This window comes from Mobula birostris, chromosome 2, assembly GCF_030028105.1.
Source record: "Mobula birostris isolate sMobBir1 chromosome 2, sMobBir1.hap1, whole genome shotgun sequence".
In the NCBI taxonomy this organism is placed as follows: Eukaryota; Metazoa; Chordata; class Chondrichthyes; order Myliobatiformes; family Myliobatidae; genus Mobula; species Mobula birostris.
Window position 1 is genome coordinate 231,530,170 of NC_092371.1, and position 21,159 is coordinate 231,551,328.

Below are 21,159 nucleotides of genomic sequence, written 5' to 3' on the forward strand. Positions count from 1 at the left end.
TGGAAGTGATTTTTGTGTCATTGAAAGTAAACTTTTTCTTTAGTGGCATAAAATGGAAGGATAAACTTGGTTCCTGTCCAGTCTGCCTGACCATGAATAAACTCAGTGGCCACTTTATTAGGTACCTCCTGTTCCAATAAAGTGGCCTTTGGGTGTATATTTATGGTCTTCTGATGCTGCAGCCCACCTGCTTGGAAGTTTGACATGATGTGAGTTCAGAGATGTCCTTCTACATATCATTGTAATGTGTGGGTTACTTGAGTTACGGTTGCCTTCCTGGCAGCTTGAACCAGTCTGGGCATTCTCCTCTGATGTCTCTCATTAACAAAGCATTTTTGCCCACTGAACTGCCACTTACTGGGTGTTTTTCTTTGGTTTGTTTTTGCACCATTCTCTGTAAACTCTAGAGACTGTTGTGTGTGAAAATCCCAGGGGATCAGTAGTTTCTACAATGCTCAAACCACCCCATCTAGAACCAACAATCATTCCACAGTCAAAGTCACCTCATGCAGATTTCCTCGCCATGCTGATGTTTGGTCTGAACAACAACTGAACCTCTTGACCATGTCTGCGTGCTTTTAAGTACTGAGTTGTTGCCACATGATTGGCTGATTAGAAATTTTTATTAGTGTGCAGGTGTACAGGTGTACCTAATAAAGCAGCCACTGAGTGCACGTGTCGCCGTTGATTCACTGCATTTTCCTAACCTGTTATTGATGGGAGAATTTGCTTATTTCCTCTGTTCTTTAAATAGAAATTTTCTGAGGGAATATTGTGCATTAGATAGTTTGCCGTGAGTCAGAGACCCCACTGCTAGCTCATTATCTATGAATACTGCAATTATGCGTGTGATAGAGTGATCAGTGAAAAAAACCAGTAAGGCTGAATATTTAAAATTGATCTGATTGGGATATTGAAATATTAAAATTAATCACATTGTAAATAAGGAAGAAATAAGTTGTTTGGTGCATTAGCTGTGGATTTAATCTTAGCTTCAAGTTTATCAACCGCAGAGCAATATAGGGAATAACTTTCGATAGAAACTGAGCGAAGATGGTATACTCTGGCATCGGGGATCATGGATACAGAGTTTAAAAGGCAGCAATGCCCGGAAGGTACATGTTATTGATGAATGAAGAGGGATAAAGTTCAGAAATTGAGATCAGAGCTAGAGCTGCCATGGCCATCAAAAAATGGAGCAGGTACAATAGGACAAATGAGCTGCCTCATTTCCCATGTAGTTTAGTCACGACCTGCCCGTTCATTGCGGCAGAAATTGACTGAGTCCTCACCCATCACCACTGCTGGCGCTTTCTCACCACTTGCGCAATTCCTTCCCTATTATACTGTCATCCATGAAACAACAGGTGCAGCTGGAATTAATTTCTACCTTTTTGCATGAAAATCTTCCTGAGAGCAGAAAATCATAACAAAATCACAGCGTGAGAGATGACTATTCAATCCATTGTATCAAAGCTGATCAAAAAAAAACCCGCATTATTTTGGACTGTTTCTTTGTCAAAGCTCTCAGACTTGTCATGCTTTGGGTGCAAAAAAATTACTTTGAGAATCAGTATTAGGTTTATTATCAGTCTTACTGGGAGGAGGGATGGAGATAAGTTTCTACCAAAGGATCTGTAAATTGCTCCTTCCCTCCACTAGCTGGCTGGTCACCATTGGGCAAGGTGCCCCCCCCCCCCCCCGCCATGATCAGGATCACATGAAGCCACGGGAGCAGTTGGTGGATGGTCATACGGGTAGCAGGTACATATCACAAGTGCTGGTTATGCGACTATTAACACCAGGCAGACAATCTTTGAAGAGTATTGACACTGGCTGGGGTCACCTGTCTTGAAGGAAGTAGCAAACCACTCCTGCAGAAAAAATTGCCAAGTACAATCATGGTCGTAAGATTGGCAGCTCTTGGGCTGTATTCCCTGGAGTCTCACAGCTCTTGCGCTGTATTCCCTGGAGTTCAGGAGAATGGCGGGGGATCTCATTCTGAATGTTTAAAGGCCTGAACAGATTAGATATGACAAAGTTATTTCCCATGGTAGGGGATTCTAGGACAAGAGGGCACGACTTCAGGATTGAAGGACGTCCTTTTAGAACTGAGACGTGGAGAAGTTACTTTAGTTAGAGGGTGGTAAATCTTGGAAATTGTTGCCACGAGTGGCTGGAGACCAAGTCATTGGGTGTATTTAAGGCAGAGATAGATAGCTTCTTGATTAGCCTGGGCATCAAGGGGTATGGGGAGAAGGCAGGGGAGGGGGGATACCTGGAAGAATTGGATCAGCCCTTTTGATGGCAGAGCAGACTCAATGGGCTGAATGGCCTACTTCTGCTCCTATATCTTATGGTTATACGACACAGCACAGTCTTATATGATGGGGAATTTGTTGTTTTGCAGCAGGAGTACAGTGCAAAGATGTAAAATCACTATAATTGACATAATAAATAAATAGTATAAAAAAAGGATAGCATGTAGGGTAAATCACAAACGAGAAAATCTGCAGATGCTGGAGATCCAAAGCAACACACACAAAATGCTGGAGGAACTCAGCAGGCCAGGCAGCATCTATGGAAAAGAGTAAACAGTTGATGTTTCGGGCTGAGACCCTTCATCAGGACTGGAAAAAAATAATGAGGAGTCAGAGGTGAGGGGAGGTGAGGAAGAAATAAAAGGTGATAGGTGAAACCAGGAGGGGAGAGGGGTGAAGTAAAGAGCTAGGAAGTCGATTGGTGAGAAAGAGCTGGAGAAGGGGGAATCTGATAGAAGAGAACAGAAAGCCATGGAAAAAAGGGAAGTGGGAGCAGCACCAGAGGGAGGTGATAGGCAGATAAGGAGATAGGAAGAAAGGGGGAAATGGGAATGGAGAAAGGTGAAGAGGGGTGGTTAATTACTGGAAGTTCGAGAAATCAATGTTCATGCAGATAGAATATAAAGTGTTGCTCCTCCAACTTGATGTCGGGTTGTGCCTGAGATGGTGCTCACTGTGGCTACAACCTTCTACAGCTTCTTGCGATCCTGTGGATTATAGCCTCCATACCAGGCTGTGATGCAACCAGTCAGAATGCTCGCCACTGTAGAAATTTGCAAGTCTTTGATGATGGGCCAGGTCTCCTCAAACAGTAGAGCTACTGGCATACATTTTCCATCAATGTGTTGGGCCCAGGAGATACTCTGAGATGTAGACATCCAGGAACTGAAACCTGCTCACCCTTTCCAAAGCTAACCCCTCAGTGGGGTCTGGTGTGAGTTCTCCTGAATTCCCCTTCCCGAATTTCACAATAATTTCCTTCTGGCTGTTGTTGCATATGAAGCAGTTGTTGCAACTGATCCAGCTCATTCCTGTACTCCTCTCTGTTGCCTTCTGAGATTTTACCAACAACTGTGTTGTCATTTGAAAATTTATAGATAGTGTTTGAGCTGTAACCACAGAGTTATGAGTGTAGAGCAGGGGTCCCCAACCTTTTTTGCACTGCGGACCGGTTTAATATTGACAATATTCTTGTGGACCGCCAGACTGGGGTGGGGGGGGTGTTCAAGTAGGGTTAAACTCACCTCAACATGTCTTTTACAGTTAGGGCTGCCAACTTTCTCACTCCCAAATAAGGGGCAAAAGTAGCAGTCTAATCCCAGGACACTTTACCCCAGGAAAGACTACCATGACCATGAAGCCTTGCGCGGGCACCTGTGTACGCATGCGTGACGTGCACATGTGATCTGCGCATGCGTGTACATGCTGATTTTTCCCACACAAATCGGTTTTGCCTTCATCTTCCGGACTATACTGTACATACATTATTTCTACTTTATATAGGCTGTGTATTTATCATATCATTCCTGCTTTTACTATATGTTAGTGTTATTTATTTTTGGTTTTATATGTTATTTGGTATGATTTGTTAGGTTAGTTTTTGGGTCTGGGAACGCTCAAAAATCTTTCCCATATAAAATAATGGTAATTGCTTCTTTGCTTCACACCATTTCAGCATAAAAGGGTTTCATAACAATGCTCTATCTTAGCGGGGGAAATACGGGACAAACCAATTTAGCCCAATATAAGGGATATCCCGGCAAATACGGGACAGTTGGCAACCCTATGTTGAAGTTCAACAGTGCGTGACAGGGAATGAGGAAAGGTGCAGCAGACTCGTAACGTTTCCTCACGGCCTGGTAGCACATGCTTTGCGGCCCGGTACTGGTCCGTGGCCCGGTGGCTGGGGACCGCTGGTGTAGAGCAGTAGGCTAAGCACACACCATTGACGTGTACCATTTGTCCCGAGTTTATTGGAGGTAGATCGGCAGGGTGATTGGAGAAAAGTGCTCGGAGAAATATGTCTGACAGCAAGAGTGAAATGCAAAACTTGCCTTATTAATTTTTAGAGTGAAATGAGAGACAGCTGCTGTCAGAGGATCAATAGGTGAGGAACTTGGAATTGGAATTCAGTATATTAGTTTACAGAGGTGTATCCTGACCAATGAAGACAGAGTGACAAGTGACTGAATGTGTACAGAGCAGAATTCATCTATATGGGTATTTAATAAGTTGGAGTTTGGATGATTGGAGACCTTTTACAGCATTTTGTCAGCTAGACTTGATTTGACCAAAAACCAGAGCTCTAGGTTTTTTTGCATGTTAATGAAACAAGAGAGTTCAATAAGAGAGTTGTAGTAATCAGCTAGCATTGATTGGTTTCACTATAGTAAATCCAATATGTTCTTGGCATCAATTTAAAAGATATTTGAGCATATTAAATATGGAGAGGATTTTGGCACCAACCTCCAGTGCTGCACCCAGAAAATATTTGATGACCTTTCATACATGGCACATTAACATGCCTTCACAAATACCAACAAATTTGTAGGCTATTGTTTTTTTTATTTATCATGATCACTTGGATTTATGTAGTTTGTTGTCAGATACTAAAAATGCCCCAAAATGCAGCATCTTTATTGAGGTTATGTAAACAAAAGTGACAAAGAATGGTGGACATTCAAAAAGACACCACCCTCTGGTCTAATCTTTGACAATACAGTGCTTCCTATCAGTCCTGGTTTAAATTAGTCCTGAAGCCGTGAAGTGAGTATTAAATTTGTGACTTAATGACATTCTTTTAGACTGCTACCAAATGAGCAGACTTTCAAAACCTTTTTTAACATCTTGTCCAGTAAAGTCAGTCCCTTATTGAAAATAAAATGTCAAGCCTAATATTTTTTGTGAAATTATAAATGTAGATATATATGAGTAATTCACCAATTGAATAATAATTTATTTGCTGAAAATTTGAACAATGGTTTCTCAAATATTTGCCTTTTTACATCAGCATAGAATTATATAGAAATCACAGCATGGGCACAGCTCCTGTCATCAATGTCAGTTTTTATCTTCCACATGAGCAAATTAATTCTAATCACATGAACATTCTCCACTGCCATTTCTCTTCAACCCAATTCCTTTCATCCAGCTTTTCAATCAAATGTTGATTGTTTCTGGATCAAGTGATCTCAGTGTAAATCTTGCTGCTTAGCTAATTCCTAATGATATAGTATACCTTTGAGTTCGTTCATTCCTTCAATAGCGCATTACATTGTGAGTAATTTATAATCCAACTTTATCATCAAAGATGAGTGCCTGAAGCATCAATGTCAGCCCCAGCTGTGCTAAGTTGGTAGGGTTTCGCTTAGTTTATCAAATACTGTGGACGGCAGTATTTTTGTTTTGCATGACTTATGCACGTATAAGAGAAAAAGAATGTGCTTTATTTTAGACAACATGTTTAATTTAGATATACAGCACGGTAACAGGCTTTTCCAGCCTAACAAACCTGTATTGCCCAAACACATCCTTCTGACCAGTTAACCTACTAACTGGTATGTCTTTGGAATGTGGGAGGAAACTTGAGCACCCGGAGGAAACCCACGTGGCCACAGGGAGAATGTACAAACTCTTAACTGACAGGCAGCTTTACATGACCCTGCTCAGGTTTGGTGGGGGGGGGGGGGTTACAACTTGCCCAAGGGTGACCTGTAGACTTAACAGGGGGAAGAAGTGCCTAACACCTCCTTTGGCAGAGATGCATCTCCACCCCGCCACCCATAACTGTGTACAGTTATTCATTTGATCACAATGAAATCTCACAAACATTATATTGGGTAAATGGCCAGTTCAACTACCAACTCAGGGAGTCAATATGAACTCAGCATGAGGGAGAACTCCAGATAATATCATTGGGTCCACCGGAATAAAGAGCAGGCTGGTAGGTTTTTGGTCTATTCTTCGTCGAGTAATTTTTAATAGTAATAGAACATCCGGTCAGTATGCCATTGAAGAATCGGCATAAATTATGTTTTAAAGGGAGGCGAGAGTTAATATTGGACCACTGGAAAATGATGCTGGTGCGGTAGTAATGGGAGACAAAGAAATGGCAGATGAACTTAATGGGTACTTTGCACCATTCTTCACTGTGGAAGACACTAGCAGTGTGTCAGAGGTCTGTGAATGTCAGGGAGCAGGAGTGAGTGTCATTGCTATTACAAAAGAAAAAGTGCTAGGAGTGATTCTTGAAAGAACATGACCAATGCATCCATTATCTCTTCAGCAACCTCTCTTAGGACTCTGGGATGTAGTCCATCTGGTCCAGGTGACTTATCCACCTTAAGACCTTTGAGTTTGCCTAGCGCTTTTCTTCAAGTTGCCACTACAGGAAGATTATATTGTTTGGTGTACAGATGAATGACAATAAACTTGAAACTGAGGCTTGATATCATTCAGAGCAAAGGAGTTTGCTTGATTGGCACTACCATCCTTCAGTTAGACTTCCATTAGAATATCAAATCTACAGTGTGTATCATCTCTACAACTTGCCAGCATTCCTTCATTGCACTTTTGAATCCCAGGACCTTGCCGGTCTAAAAACACAAGTGGTGGGGTGAGTAGTACAGCACCACCTGCATTTTCCCTTCTGGTGCCTCACCTCTTTTCCAGTGATACTCACTCCTCCTGAAAGAATTTGTAAAAAGTAGTGCATCTTGAAACAACAACCTTTAAATCAAAATGTCCCAAACCACTTGCAGATAAAATAAACCCTAACACATCAGGACGAACAGAAGGAAGAGCAGAACTCCAGAACCACTTCTTGCTGTTTGCTACTATAATTGTCAACTTTATCTATATATTCCTGTCCACCTTTCACACTCTCCTTACTTACCAACGATCTTATCATTCTGCTTTTTTTTTTAAATGGAAGGACTCTGTCCTTTGAGAAAGAGAGGGCCAAAAATCACAAACCTCTGAGGGGGGTAAAGAAATTCTCATGTATATCTGAAATCTTCATTTTGAATAATAGCCTTTTAACCTCACGCCTCTCCCTGAGTTCTTAAATCTCTAAGGAGGAAGCAATCTCTACGCGTTCACCCTGTCAAGATCTTTCCACATCTTGCATGTTTCACTCATGTCCCCTTTAATTCTGCTGAACTCCAGGGGATAAAGCTCAGCCTTTCCTCCTAAGCCAGCTCACTGATTCCAGTTATTAGTATAGTAGATCTTCTCTGAACTCCTTCCAATACACTAACATAAGGAGAATTACAAATCATGTCAATAAGGAGAATAGTGCTGTACATAGTGTTCATTTTTCTTATAGTACGGGTCCAAAATTGTATTTATTCTGCTGCATTTATAAAATTTGTTGGAGATGGGGATTGAACCCAAGTCACTGGCTTTGTATGGCAGTAGCGCTACCAGCTATGTCACCATGTTGCCCTGTTCTTGATATCACACAGAGGGAATCATGTTAACGGTTAGCAATAAGCAGGTTTTGAGATACAGAGAAAGAAGGGCAAGAGAAAAGAGTACAGAGGATTGCAAACAGGAGAGATAATAGTGCAAGGTAAAAGAAGGTTATAATAGGATTAATATATGTGTTCAGAAGAAATGTAAATGAAAGAAGCAGAATTTTTATCTGAAATCGTTGGACATCTTGTTGAGTCCTGAAGACATGAATATGATTAATGGGTAATTCAACTTATTGGTTTAAATTTCCAGAATATTGAATAGACTGTTTAGTTCTACTATAAGCCAAGATACTTTGGACATCTAAACAAGATTTTGAATAGTTCACTAAATGTGCTAAATTTAAATTTTGTTGCTAAATCATAAAGGTTTAATTCAAAGTTCAAAGTAAATTTTATTATATATGTATATATATGACATCATATACAACCCTGAGATTTCTTGTGGGCATACTCAGTAAATCTATAGAATTGTATAAAATTGTAACTATAACAGGATCAATGAAAGATAAACTAGAGTGCATGCAGCAGAGCCTCCTAAAATACAGCCTCTTGTTTAAAAGCATCATTCAAAATATTTTTGAGATAATTGTAAATAAAGAGAGGCAAATTTTTCCAATCAACAGAGTAGAAGTTTATTTTATACAGTGTATTATGTGTCACATCCAATTAAATTGAAGTTCATTTACATTTATTCTGTGGGATAGCCTCATGCAGTTTCTCCAAAGAAAATTCTCATGAATGAGAAAGAGTCAAAGGAAAAAGGATTGCATCCAATATCTGATAATATTTCAGGTTGATTTCAGACTTTAGTGATTTGGTTTAAAAAAACATATAAGTTGAACCTGTACTTTCATCTCACTTTATATTATGTTTTTCTTTCTTTTTTTTTTGCTTTCGGCCTTCACATTGGTTTAGATTTTCTCTTCAATAGTAATTGGGATTGTTAATAAAATAAGTCATTTTGTCACAATGCACTGTATGCTTTGTAGTATCCCACTAACTCACTTCTGGCCTGCTGCAAACCAGCATTTACAGAATCATTAAATAACACTTGAAGCAAGATCCCACTTGTGTTCCATATTGAATTGGAAGATGAACCACATGTTCCATGTACTTCCCTACTCATCACATTACTGACCGTTGTGTTCCACATCTTGCCATGAGTCTCTTGGTTACCCATTGCCATTTCCCACCACTCCTCCACTTGGTGACTGAACACAATAATGCTGCAGCAATCAGGCAGCAGCACAAATTCTCATTCTGGTCCAGCTTATCAGAGAAAGAAAGATAGTCTATTGTCAGCTGAGTACAGTAGAAGGTCTGCATTATGGGAATAGATTTTTCTGTGACTTCCAAGCTGTGGGTTGGTCACTCTAATAATAGAAGCACACTGAACATTTGCAATAAATAAGCAGTAATTATTCATAGTGTGGCGCGTGGCCAAGTGGTTAAGGCATTGGACTAGTGATCTGAAGGTCGTGAGTTCAAGCCCCAGCCGAGGCAACGTGTTGTGTCCTTGAGCAAGGCACTTAACCACACACTGCTCCAGTCCACCCAGCTGAAAATGGGTACCGGCAAAAATGCTGGGCTTAACCTCACGATAGACTGGCGTCCTATTTGGGGGGGGGGGGGGGGGGGGAGTCTCGTACTCTCAGTTGCTTCACGACATGAAAACCAGCATAAGCACTAGCCTGATGAGCCTATAAGGCTCGGGACAGACTTTAACTTTTTTTAACTTTAATTATTCATAGCAGTTACAAAGTTTAATACCACTTCAGCAACATATATAGACTTGTGTTGTGGCAACTTTTAAAATTTAGTGAATTTTATATGCTTTATCACAAATTGCAATTTTCATTTAGTGAAGTCATTGCTAATGAATTCCATTTTGCTCTTGATATTGATAATTGCCCATTTTTTTGAGTCTTTATGTATTTAAATATTTGATCCTTCCTTTTAAAATAGTTTAGTTATGTTTAATAAAAAATGATTTGTCTATATTATACAACCTGATAACATGGAATGCTTTTACAGCGGAATTGGTCGGAACTGGCCTTGGGCATCAGGAGGTAGCAGTATCTTGGCTGAATTTGGCACCTTGCATCTCGAATTCATGCATTTAAGTCAACTGTCTGGAAATCCAGTTTTTGCAGAAAAGGTCAGTCACTGTCAAATCAATGTATCTGTGCAGTTATGCAGTGTTTCAATAATCTGTTGTACTACAACAAGGGTTTATCCTTCCATTTCAAAAAACTTGCCTTGTATTGCTTCTTTCTTCTGTTTTTTTTTTATTCCACAAGTGAGAATTTTAATATTTAAAAAAACCTAAAATATTTAATCTATCTGATTTTGACAGAACAAAGGATGATACATGAGCTGTAACTTAAGGAGAGAGTGTTGGAAACCTAATTAAATATAAATTCCAATTGGATGCAGAAGTTTAGAAGTTTTTCAGTTTAGCATTGAAATTTGAATCTGAGATCTTATTGCAAAGAGTAATATTATCAATTTAGAAATTCAAAATGCAATAATTTAGGTTGTTTTGACAGATGATGAATATTCGAAAAGTTTTGAATCGTCTGGATAAACCACAAGGGCTGTATCCAAATTACTTGAATCCCAACAGCGGTCAATGGGGTCAACGTAAGTAAATCAATTTGAAAATTAATTATTCTTTTTAAAAAAAAAACACAAAGACTTTGCCCTCACCTTGATAATTTCATAGCAGGCTTATTCTGAGGAGACTCATTTCTTCTGTCTCACGATCTTTTTCCCTTCTGCTGAGAACCAAGGAAGAGGGGACTTTACTATTAGGCTATTCTATGCAATTTCTTTTGATTGAAGTCATTCTCAAAATTTCCTTTATTAATATTGATTAAATAGTCTAAATTTTATAGTCATTGTCAGTTGGCAACTGCTTCAGACTATCGGTCCGGACAAAAATATCTTTTTTTGTTATTGATTGTTAAATATATTTGATGCAGGCATTTGAGTACTTCATGAATATCTAAAACTCTGGAAAGAAACTTTTGAAGAAATTATACAATCATTTGATAACTGCTGGAGCAGTGTCCTGATCACTTTTTTCACTAAATACAATGACAAGCAAATTCTGATGATTGGACTCTATATGTAACATTTATAACCACTGTAACACACTATATTTCTGTACCCCATTGTTTGAAAGTTCAAAGTAAATTTATTATCAAAGTACATATATGTCACTTAATACAACTCTGAGGTTTATTTTCTTGTGGGCATACTCAATAAATCCATAATAGAACTATAACCACAATAGAATCAGTGAAAGACCACTCCAACTTGGGTGTTCAAGCAGTGTGCAAAAGACAATAAACTGCAAATACAAAAAGAAAGAAATAATAATAATAAAGAACTAAGCAATAAACATTGAGAACATGAGATGAAGAGTCCTTGAAAGTGAGTCCATAGGTGTAGGAACATTTCAAAGATAAGACAAGTGAAGTTGAGTGAAGTTATCCCCTTTGGTTCAAGACCCTGTTGGCTGAGGAGTAGTAACTGTTCCTGAACTTGGTGGTGTGAGTCCTGAGGCTCCTGGATCACCTTCTTGATGGCAGCAGTGAGAAGGGAGTGTGTCCTGGGAGGTGAAGGTGCCTGATAATGGGTGCTGCTTTCCTGTTACAGTGCCCTGTATAGATGTGCTCACTGGTGGCGAAGGCTTTACTTAGAAGAATTTTCCTTTCAAGGACATTGGTGTTTCTATACCAGGCTGTGATACAGCCAGTCAATATACTCTCCACTACACTTCGAAGTTCGTCGAAGTTTTAGATGTCATGGCGAATCTTCGCAAACTCCTAAGGAAGTAGAGCTGCTGCCATGCTATCCTCGTAATTTCACTTACATGCTGGGCACAGGACAGGTCCTCTGAAATAACACTGGGGAATTTAAACGTGCTGATCCTCTCATCTTTGATGCTCCGTGACGACCTGCTCATGGGCCTCTGGTTTCCTCCTCCTGAAGTCAATAATCAGCTCGTTGGTCTCGCTGACGTTGAGTAAGTGGTTGTTGTGGCACCACTCAGCCAGAGTTTCAATCTCTGTCCTATATGCTGATTCGTCACTACCTTAGATTCAGCCTATGACAGTGGTGTCGTCAGCAAGCTTGAATATGGAGCTGTGCCTAGCCTCACAGTCATAAGTGTAAAGCGAGTAGACTGGGGCACCTATGCTGATGGAGATTGTGGGCGAGATATTGGTACCAATCTGAACTGATTGGGGTCTGCAAGTGAGGAAATCGGGGATCCAAATTCACAAAGAGGCACTGAGGCTAAGGTCTTGAAGCTTATTGATCAATTTTGAGCCTATGATGGTATTGAATGCTAATGTGTAGTCAATAAAGAGCATCCTGATGTAAGCAGAGCCATTACGTGGAAGCTACCTTCATCTAACATGAACTCCTTAACAAAATTCAAATCCTCAAGCAATTTGTTCATCAGTCCTGGTAATTTTTCAGCCCGAAATATTGACTGCTCATTGCTATCCATAAATTCTACCTGACTGAGTTTCTTTAGCACTTTGCATTTGTTAATTAAGATTTTCAACACCTGCAGAAACTTGTGATGTATGTTATGATGCCTTTAAAGGAATAAGAATGACTTACAAATACATTTCCCTTTGTCTGCACAACTTCTGTTCACTTAAGTAGGTTGAAACTATCGGTAAGTCACAAACTTTATATTAGGAAGGCTTTATCTCATTATGAACCTCGTGACTCAGAAACCCTTACCACAGATTAATTACCTTTGAGATGCATATTACTGGAAATACTGTTCAGCAAACCATGAAAACTCCCTGTTCTTTGATAAACATTCTGGACTAAGGGGGAAAGTACTAGAAATACTGGAGAGATTGTATAAAGAATTACATGGGTGTTACTAACAAGCAATAATCTCATTGCAAGGTTCAACTGATGTTCATAAATTACTCTAGTTAATTTAAATTCATTGGGCAATCTAAAAAATACTTATCCACCTAGTTTTTCATCCACATTTTCTACAATTATTTAATGAATTTTGAGAAGATATCTGCTTATCTGTGGGATTGTTGTTTGAATGCTGAGTTAAAGATTGCCGTCAAAATCACTTGTATTATAAGATTTGTGAAATGACATGTTAAGATTCACTTTGGCATACCTCAGTCATTTGTAACTGAAAACAATTTAAAAAGAATGAATTGGTCCTTCAGTATCAATGGGAGTTCTGTAATGGAAGCAGTTGTTTGTTCCTTTATCTAAAAGCTTCCACATGTTGGCTGTCACCTACTGTAATCTTGATCTTTTCTTGGTATGTTCCTTTAATATCTGAATCTGCAGTGCTGATCAGTCAGTTTGCTGCTCTCTCCCTTTGCTTTCTTAGTGGTGTTTATACTTGTTTGTTCTTCCTGCCATAATGAACCAGCCATCTTCACCGGCACACTTAGCCAATCAACCGTATCCAAGGGACAAAAAAGACCATTGTAGTACTAATAAAAATATTACAACGAGATAGGAAATTCACACTAGAGCAAGTAATCCTCTTGGTACAGTTGCTACAAATATAAAAGCAGTGAACATTGAAATAGAGAACCTTATGTTGGCCCAAGTTGTGCATTGAGTTGAACAGTGAGGTATATGTAATTACACAAAACATCTGAAATGAAACCTGAAACCTGAATCCTTCACACATACAATTAAATATGGAAATGCAGAAATTGCTGCCGCTGATTTCCTCCTCCTCCAGAGGGTGTACTATTTCTGCTTTACCAAGCATAATCTGCAGGAATTAATGGTCTGAAAGGTAATTAAACTATTTACCAGCTATACTCAAGATATAATAGAACAACAACATGAATGTTAATGACTCTTTAAATAAGGTGACAAACTATAATTGCTGGTTAGCAGCTTCTTAGAGAATATCATTTCTTCTAATAAATATTTCAATTTTCATACCTATTTCAAGTAGTTTTTGAAGTTTATTTGATTTTCTATTCCTGTCTTAATTTGCTTTTTATTTTGGATTCTGTGAAATGTTTAAAAAAGTTTAGCTTCCTTTGTTTACTGCCTTTCAGTACAATTGGCTGCTTGGTGGTCTCACTATTAGATTCCAAGGAATACCTTATTTAATAGCTGACAGTAGCTGACAAGTGAGATCCTAGCTATTATGACCATTTGATCTTCGCGAGCACCTTTCTTCATGGATACTTTGTCACTAATCACAAAATCAAAGCATGTTCTTTTCCATAAACGGCCACACTAGTATGATATTTGATCCCTTTGTCAGATGTGATTTTTTTTCATATGTACATCGAAAACAGCAGTGTAATGTACCATTTGCATTAATAATCAAAACAAACTAAGGATGAGCTGTGGGAAGCTTCCATTTGCGTTGGAGCCAACAAAGCATTCTCACAATGTTCAGCAGAACAACACAGGCAACAACAGAACAACAGCAACAAAGCAAATCCTTTGCCTCCCTCCAATGCACCCACCCATCCCTTCACACACATAGACTGTTGGGGGCCCAGGACAGGCCACATTTGGGCCTCCAGCAGAGTCTCTAATAGACTTGCAGCCTCACAGATATTGGGCCTCCGACTTCCCCAGTAGGCTCACAGGCCCAGGACTTTGGCCATCAAGCCTTAACTTCTGGACCCCTGATTGACCTTTGCTTTGTACTTTTGGTCTATGGGCACCTCCTCCCACCCTCTTCATATCATTCCTACACAGAATACCTCTGGTCATTTCTTCCTTACACTTCAGCCACTTCAAGGGTATTGAATCCCTTTCATGAACACCATTCATTAGGAAAGATGTGAAGATCCTTGAATGGTTGCCAGGAGATTTACCATAATGTGTGCAGGACAAGGGATTTTAGCAACTGGGTTATATCAGAGAAGGTGTGATCATTCATCTTGGAGTAGATGTGGGAAAGATGAGGTTAGATAGAAGGATACAAATTATGACAAGTGTATATTCTATACAAAGCTGATAATACAATGTACACCCTGTGTACAAAAGGTAACCTGTACTTTACAAACTCCAAGAGTGGTGGAACCTGAAGTTATAAATATTTTCAAAGTGAAATAGGATAGGTAGTTAAAGAAAACAAAGTATGAGGGATATGGGGCTGAATTGCTGTTTATACAGCTGCTATTATTTTGATGAGCTGAATGAACTCCTGCTATGCTAAAGGTGATTGTCAATGAGGAAGAAAAGTAATGTTGTGAGCATGTACAGCAGGTAAATCACTTCTGCTTCATGGCCATGCTTAGAAAGTGTGATCATTTGACAATTATCTCTGGGTCAAGGGTACTTCACTGGTACATGAATGGAAGGGAGAGCAAGAAAAACTGCACATCAGCTGGAAGTTGTGAGTTAGCGATCCAGACTGGACTAAGTCAATGTTGGATGAGTGAATGAAAGTTAAGGAGTAAACAGGATGTTAGATGATGGGAGGTGACAGTGATTGGAACTCTCTGCTTAATAGATGGTACAAGTCCTCCCTGGCCTATACCCAATGTATAGACACTGTGTGCGAACGAGCTTTTGGGGGACCGGATTTGTTGGCTGCGGTGGGCTGCAGACATCTTCTGCTGGGTTGGAATGAGGCATTTCTATGTGCCTTCTCCCCTCACCAACATCCTTCCCCTGCACCACAACAGTTGGGAGTTGTGTTGAGCCAAACTGATCTTGGAAGGCTCATTCAGTCATTGAATTAGAGAGGCCGGCTGGCGGCTGTCATTCCCACGTCTGCTCACACTTGTGTCACGGCTGCTTATGTGCAGCTCTTCAACAAACACTCTCTGTTCATTTCTGACTTGCAAACAGTACAGGTTTGGAATGGTTCTCAGGGACAGAACATTGTGATAACCTGGAGAATACCTGCAAATGGCAAAGTGGTCTAGTTAGGCCAGATAGCCTGCTTCCATCTTGCATTTCGACATGTTCCTCTGATGGACACTGAGCTCCTCATTATTGAGAACATCTTCAAAAGGTGGAGGAGTCTAGTATCAGAGGACACAACCTCATAACTGAAGGACATCCCTTTAGAACAGAGATGAGGAGGAATTTATTTAGCCAGACGGTGGTTAGTCTGTGGAGAGTATTGCCACAGGTGGCTGTGAAGGCCAGACCATTGGGTATATTTAAAGCGAGGTTAATGGTTCTTGATTAGGAAGGATATCAAAGGCTACAGGGAGCAGGCAGGAGAATGGGGCTAATGGGGATAATAAATCGGCCATGATCGAATGGCCTAATTCTGCTCCTATGCCTTATGGTCTTAATTTGGTTCATAGTAACACAAGGGAACTAATTTGGCATTTAATTCATTATAATTAAATATTATAGTTGTTTGGAAGGTTCCCACATTATTTAATACCAGTAATTTAGTATGCTTGATGAATGGATATTTCTTGCTTCCTCTCTACCTCTCAGTTAGAATTTGTCCTGACTGTTCTGGAGGCTCTTGCATGGCAAAAAAACAGCAGTGTGCATTTGAAATTATCTCTTGAAGGAATATCATTTTTTTTACACTTCATTATAAATTAGTAAAGAATTTCTGGCGAACAGCCAATTATTGTGTGAGTTCATTTAACCTGACTAATCTGACAGCAGAGTGACAGTAAGTTGCTGCAGTAAAATGCCTGTAGAAATTTGACTACTGTAATAATGCATATAATAACACAGAAAATTATTGATGAATGTCCCTTAAGATGTATGTGTGGTTACTTGTTTCACTTGCAAGTGTCAAATGTTTCCATGGTAATTTGTTCCTGGAAGCCTAAATATCTGCTTTCCCTTATGCCTTCATTTGCATGTGTGTCTCAAGCTTGCCACCTACAGTATATTTAGAAGTTGGAAACATATTGAGTAACTTCACTGGCTCCTTGAGTGACCTTGTAATTGTACAATGTTTATTTGGACCTTTATTGGCAATGCATTTGACAATCTTCCCCTTCTCCAAAGTATATACGTACTGTTAGATCATAAGACATAAGAGCAGGAGTAGGCCATTCAGCCCATCAAGTCTGCTCCACCATTCCATCATGGCTGATCCCAAATCCCACTCAACCCCATAGACCTGCCTTCTCGCCATAAACTTTGATACCCTGACCAAGAGTTTTCGCTTTAAATATACCCTGGGCCTTGGCCTCCACAGTTGTCTGTGGCAGAGAATTCCAGATTCACTACTTTTTTAGTTTTTCCTTATCTTTGTTCTAAAGGGTTGCCCCTTAATTTTGAGGCCGTGCCCTTTATTTCTGGGCACCCCTACCAAAGGAAACATCTTCTCCACATCCACTTTATCTAGTCTTTTCAACATTCAGGAGGTTAGAAGGGAATGCCTCTAAGCTCCACAGAGCTGCCAAATAGCTGGCAGCAGGAAGAGCATTACATTGATTGATGGTGACCAGCTCTTCAAAATTTTTGCCCTTGTGGGAAAGTACCATACACAGAAATGTGTCATGTTCCTATCTCCAGATTCTTGTTGGTATTGGTGTTCTTAATTTGTTCATTGAAACAAGTAAAACAGTGATGTCTTTGAAAAGATGGTGCAGATATTTCCCACATTTTGGCCTCTGATGTATAGAAGAGGTTTTCAGTTCTCAGTTGACAGATGGTAGAAAGGTTTGAAGAAGTAACGGGTCACTTCCCTTTGATCTTTCAGCAATTTCACCAAAATGAGGAAGCTCATTGACATCCAAGGATGGAATCAATTCTCAGTTGTTTCTTCTCTATGCTTAGGGCTGAAGATAAAAAGCTATAAACAAGAGCAAAGTGCGTATTGCATGTCTGACATGTAAATGAAGTCTGTACATGATGGTTTATTACAGAAAATTGTGTTTGTTTTCTCTGTATTTTCTATTATACTAAATCAATTGCATCACATTTAGTAACTATTACAAAGCAATGCGAGTTTAGATTTGCTTCTCTCTGTGATGATTAATCATTGATTTTCTATCTTGAGTATTTATGTAGTTTACAATACTTTTGATCTAAACACAATTCAATGTGATTCTGTGGACATTTCATTTGGCAATAATGTGACAGCAGAAATTCTATTCCCTTTAAATTCAATTTCGAACGACTATTATTTTGCAGGCTACAAAATGCATTTCACATCCATTTAAATGATGCAGAAAATATGGAAATATTCAGCAGGTTAGGCAGCAGTTGTGGAGAGAGAAAAGAAAGTTCATGTAGATAGCCTTTTCAGCTGACTAGCCGGGGGCTAGGTGGCCTGGTCTTGCTCCAGTTTTCTTGTATCTTTTTTTTCTTGTGTGACTCTTAATGTGAAATTACTAATATAACTTTAAAGGTAAACTTGGGCTAGGTGTGATATGGCACTTAAAGTCAGTGCCAAAATATGTAGGTTTTGCAATTTGACTACTTTCAATATATGTTTTTATATTTCTTAGATTATTTTTTCTATTTCAAAAACAAATTTTATACATAATAAAATATTTATAAATGCAGCCCTTTCACCAGGCTCGTACATAGGCCTGGCTCGATAGCTAACTCTGCTAACAGCCACATGACTCAGCAGTGAGAAGGTTGCCTTTCATAGGCAACATAAGTCTAGGGTTGGTATGGTTTGGGTTCAGCCAAACAGGAAAGTTGGAATGTTAGTACTGAATGCTGTGTAAATACTGCCCCATTGACAGTTACTGGTCACGAGGAAATGACAGATGGTACACTGGCATAAGATTATAAAGAAAGTTCATTTACCAATATTTCAACTTTATTAAACAGTTAAGACCATAAGACAAAGGAGCAGAAGTCAGCCATTCGGCCCATCGCGTCTGCTCCGCCATTTTATCATGAGCTGATCCATTCTCCCATTTAGTCCCACTCCCCCGCCTTCTCACCATAACCTTTGATGCCCTGGCTACTCAGATACCTATCAATCTCTGCCTTAAATACACCCAATGACTTGGCCTCCACTGCTGCCCGTGGTAACAAATTCCATAGATTCACCACCCTCTGACTAAAAAAATTTCTTCGCACTTCTGTTCTGAATGGGTGCCCTTCAATCCTTAAGTCATGCCCTCTCATACTAGACTCCCCCATCATGGGAAACAACTTTGCCACATCCGCTCTGTCCATGCCTTTCTACATTCAAAATGTTTCTATGAGGTCTCCCCTCATTCTTCTAAACTCCAAGGAATACAGTCCAAGAGCGGACAAGCGTTCCTCATATGTTAACCCTCTCATTCCTGGAATCATTCTAGTGAATCTTCTCTGTACCCTCACGAACATCAGCACATCCTTTCTTAAATAAGGAGACCAAAACTGCCCACAGTACTCCAAGTGAGGTCTCACCAGCGCCTTATAAAGCCTCAACATCACGTCCCTGTTCCTATACTCTATTCCTCTAGAAATAAATGCCAACACTGCATTTGCCTTCTTCACCACCAACTCAACCTGGAGGTTAACTTTAAGGGTATCCTGTACGAGGACTCCCAAGTCCCGTTGCATCTCAGAACTTCGAATTCTCTCGCCATTTAAATAATAGTCTGTCCATTTATTTCTTCTGCCAAAGTGCATAACCATACACTTTCCGACATTGTATTTCAGTTGCCATTTCTTTGCCCATTCTTCCAATCTATCCAAGTCTCTCTGCAGACTCTGTTTCCTCAGCACTACCGGCCCCTCCACCAAACTTAGCCACAAAGCCATCTATTCCATAATCCAAATCGTTGATGTACAACGTAAAAAGAAGCTGCCCCAACACGGACCCCTGTGGAACACCACTGGTAACCGGCAGCCAACCAGAATAGGATCCCTTTATTCCCACTCTCTGTTTCCTGCCAATCAGCCAACGCTCTATCCACATATGTAACTTTCTCATAATTCCATGGGCTCTTATCTTGTTAAGTAGCCTCATGTGTGGCACCTTGTCAAAGGCCTTCTGAAAATCCAAATATACAACATCCACTGCATCTCCCTGGTCTAGCCTACTTGTAATTTCCTCAAAAAATTGTAATAGATTTGTCAGGCAGGATTTTCCTTTAAGGAATCCATGCTGAGTTCTGCCTATCTTGTCATATGCCTCCAGGTACTCTGTAACCTCATCCTTGACAATCGACTCCAACAACTTCCCAACCACCGATGTCAAGCTAATAGGTCTATAATTTCCTTTTTGCTTCCTTGCCTCCTTCTTAAATAGCAGAATGACATTTGCAATCTTCCAGTCCTCCGGAACCATGCCAGAATCTATCAACTTCTAAAAGATCATCGCTAATGCCTCCGCAATCTCCACAGCTACTTCCTTTAGAACACGAGGGTGCATTCCATTTGGTCCGGGAGATTTATCTATCTTTAGACTATTCAGCTTCCTGAGTACTTTCTCTGTCGTAATTGTGACTGCGCACACTTCTCTTCCCTGCCACCCTTGAGTGTCTGGTATACTGCTGATGTCTTCCTCAGTGAAGACTGATGCAAAATACTCATTCAGTTCCTCTGCCATCTCCTTATCTCCCATTACAATTTCTCCAGCATCATTTTCTATCGGTCCTATATCTGCTCTCACCTGTCTTTTACTCTTTATATACTTGAAAAAGCTTTTAGTATCCTCTTTGATATTATTTGCTAGCTTCCTTTCATTGTTAATCTTTTCCCTCTTAATGACCTTCTTAGTTTCCTTTTGTAAGCTTTTAAAAACTTCCCAATCCTCTGTCTTCCCACTAATTTTTGCTTCCTTGTATGCCTTCTCCTTTGCTTTAACTTTGGTTTTGACTTCTCGTCAGCCACGGTTGCATCCTTTTTCCATTCAAAAATTTCTACTTTTTTAGAATATACCTGTCTTGCACCTTCCTCACTTCTCACATAAACTCCAGCCACTGCTGCTCTGCCGTCCTTCCAGCCAGTGTCCCTTTCCAGTCAACTTTGGCCAGTTCCTCTCTCATGCTACTATAATTTCCTTTACTCCACTGAAATACCGACACATCAGATTTCGGCTTCTCTTTTTCAAATTTCACAGTGAACTCAATCATGTTATGATCACTGCCTCCTCTGGGTTCCTTCACCTCAATCTCTCTAATCACCTCCGGTTCATTACACAATACCCAATCCTGTACAGCCGATCCCCTAGTGGGCTCAACAACAAGCTGTTCTAAAATGCTATCTCGCAGACATTCTACAAATTCTCTCGTGAGATCCAGTGCCGACCTGATTTTCCCAATCCACTTGCATGTTAAAATCCCCCACAATTATCATAACACTGGCCTTCTGACAAGCCTTTTCTATTTCCTGTTGTAATTTGTAGTCCACATCACTGCAGCTGTTTTGAGGCTTGTATATAACTGCCATCAGGGTCCTTTTACCCCTGTGATTTCTTAGCTCAACCC

General features: G+C 39.9%; 1 protein-coding gene across 1 annotated transcript in view; it reads left to right on the forward strand.

The window, feature by feature from the left end:
* Positions 1 to 21,159, forward strand: part of man1a1 (mannosidase, alpha, class 1A, member 1) — a 497,115-nt gene that overhangs the window by 445,572 nt on the left and 30,384 nt on the right. Inside the window, exons 6-7 of the mRNA XM_072251590.1 lie at positions 9,833 to 9,956; positions 10,348 to 10,441. Coding sequence (XP_072107691.1) covers positions 9,833 to 9,956; positions 10,348 to 10,441 — 218 coding nt within the window. The remainder of the gene's footprint in view (positions 1 to 9,832; positions 9,957 to 10,347; positions 10,442 to 21,159) is intronic.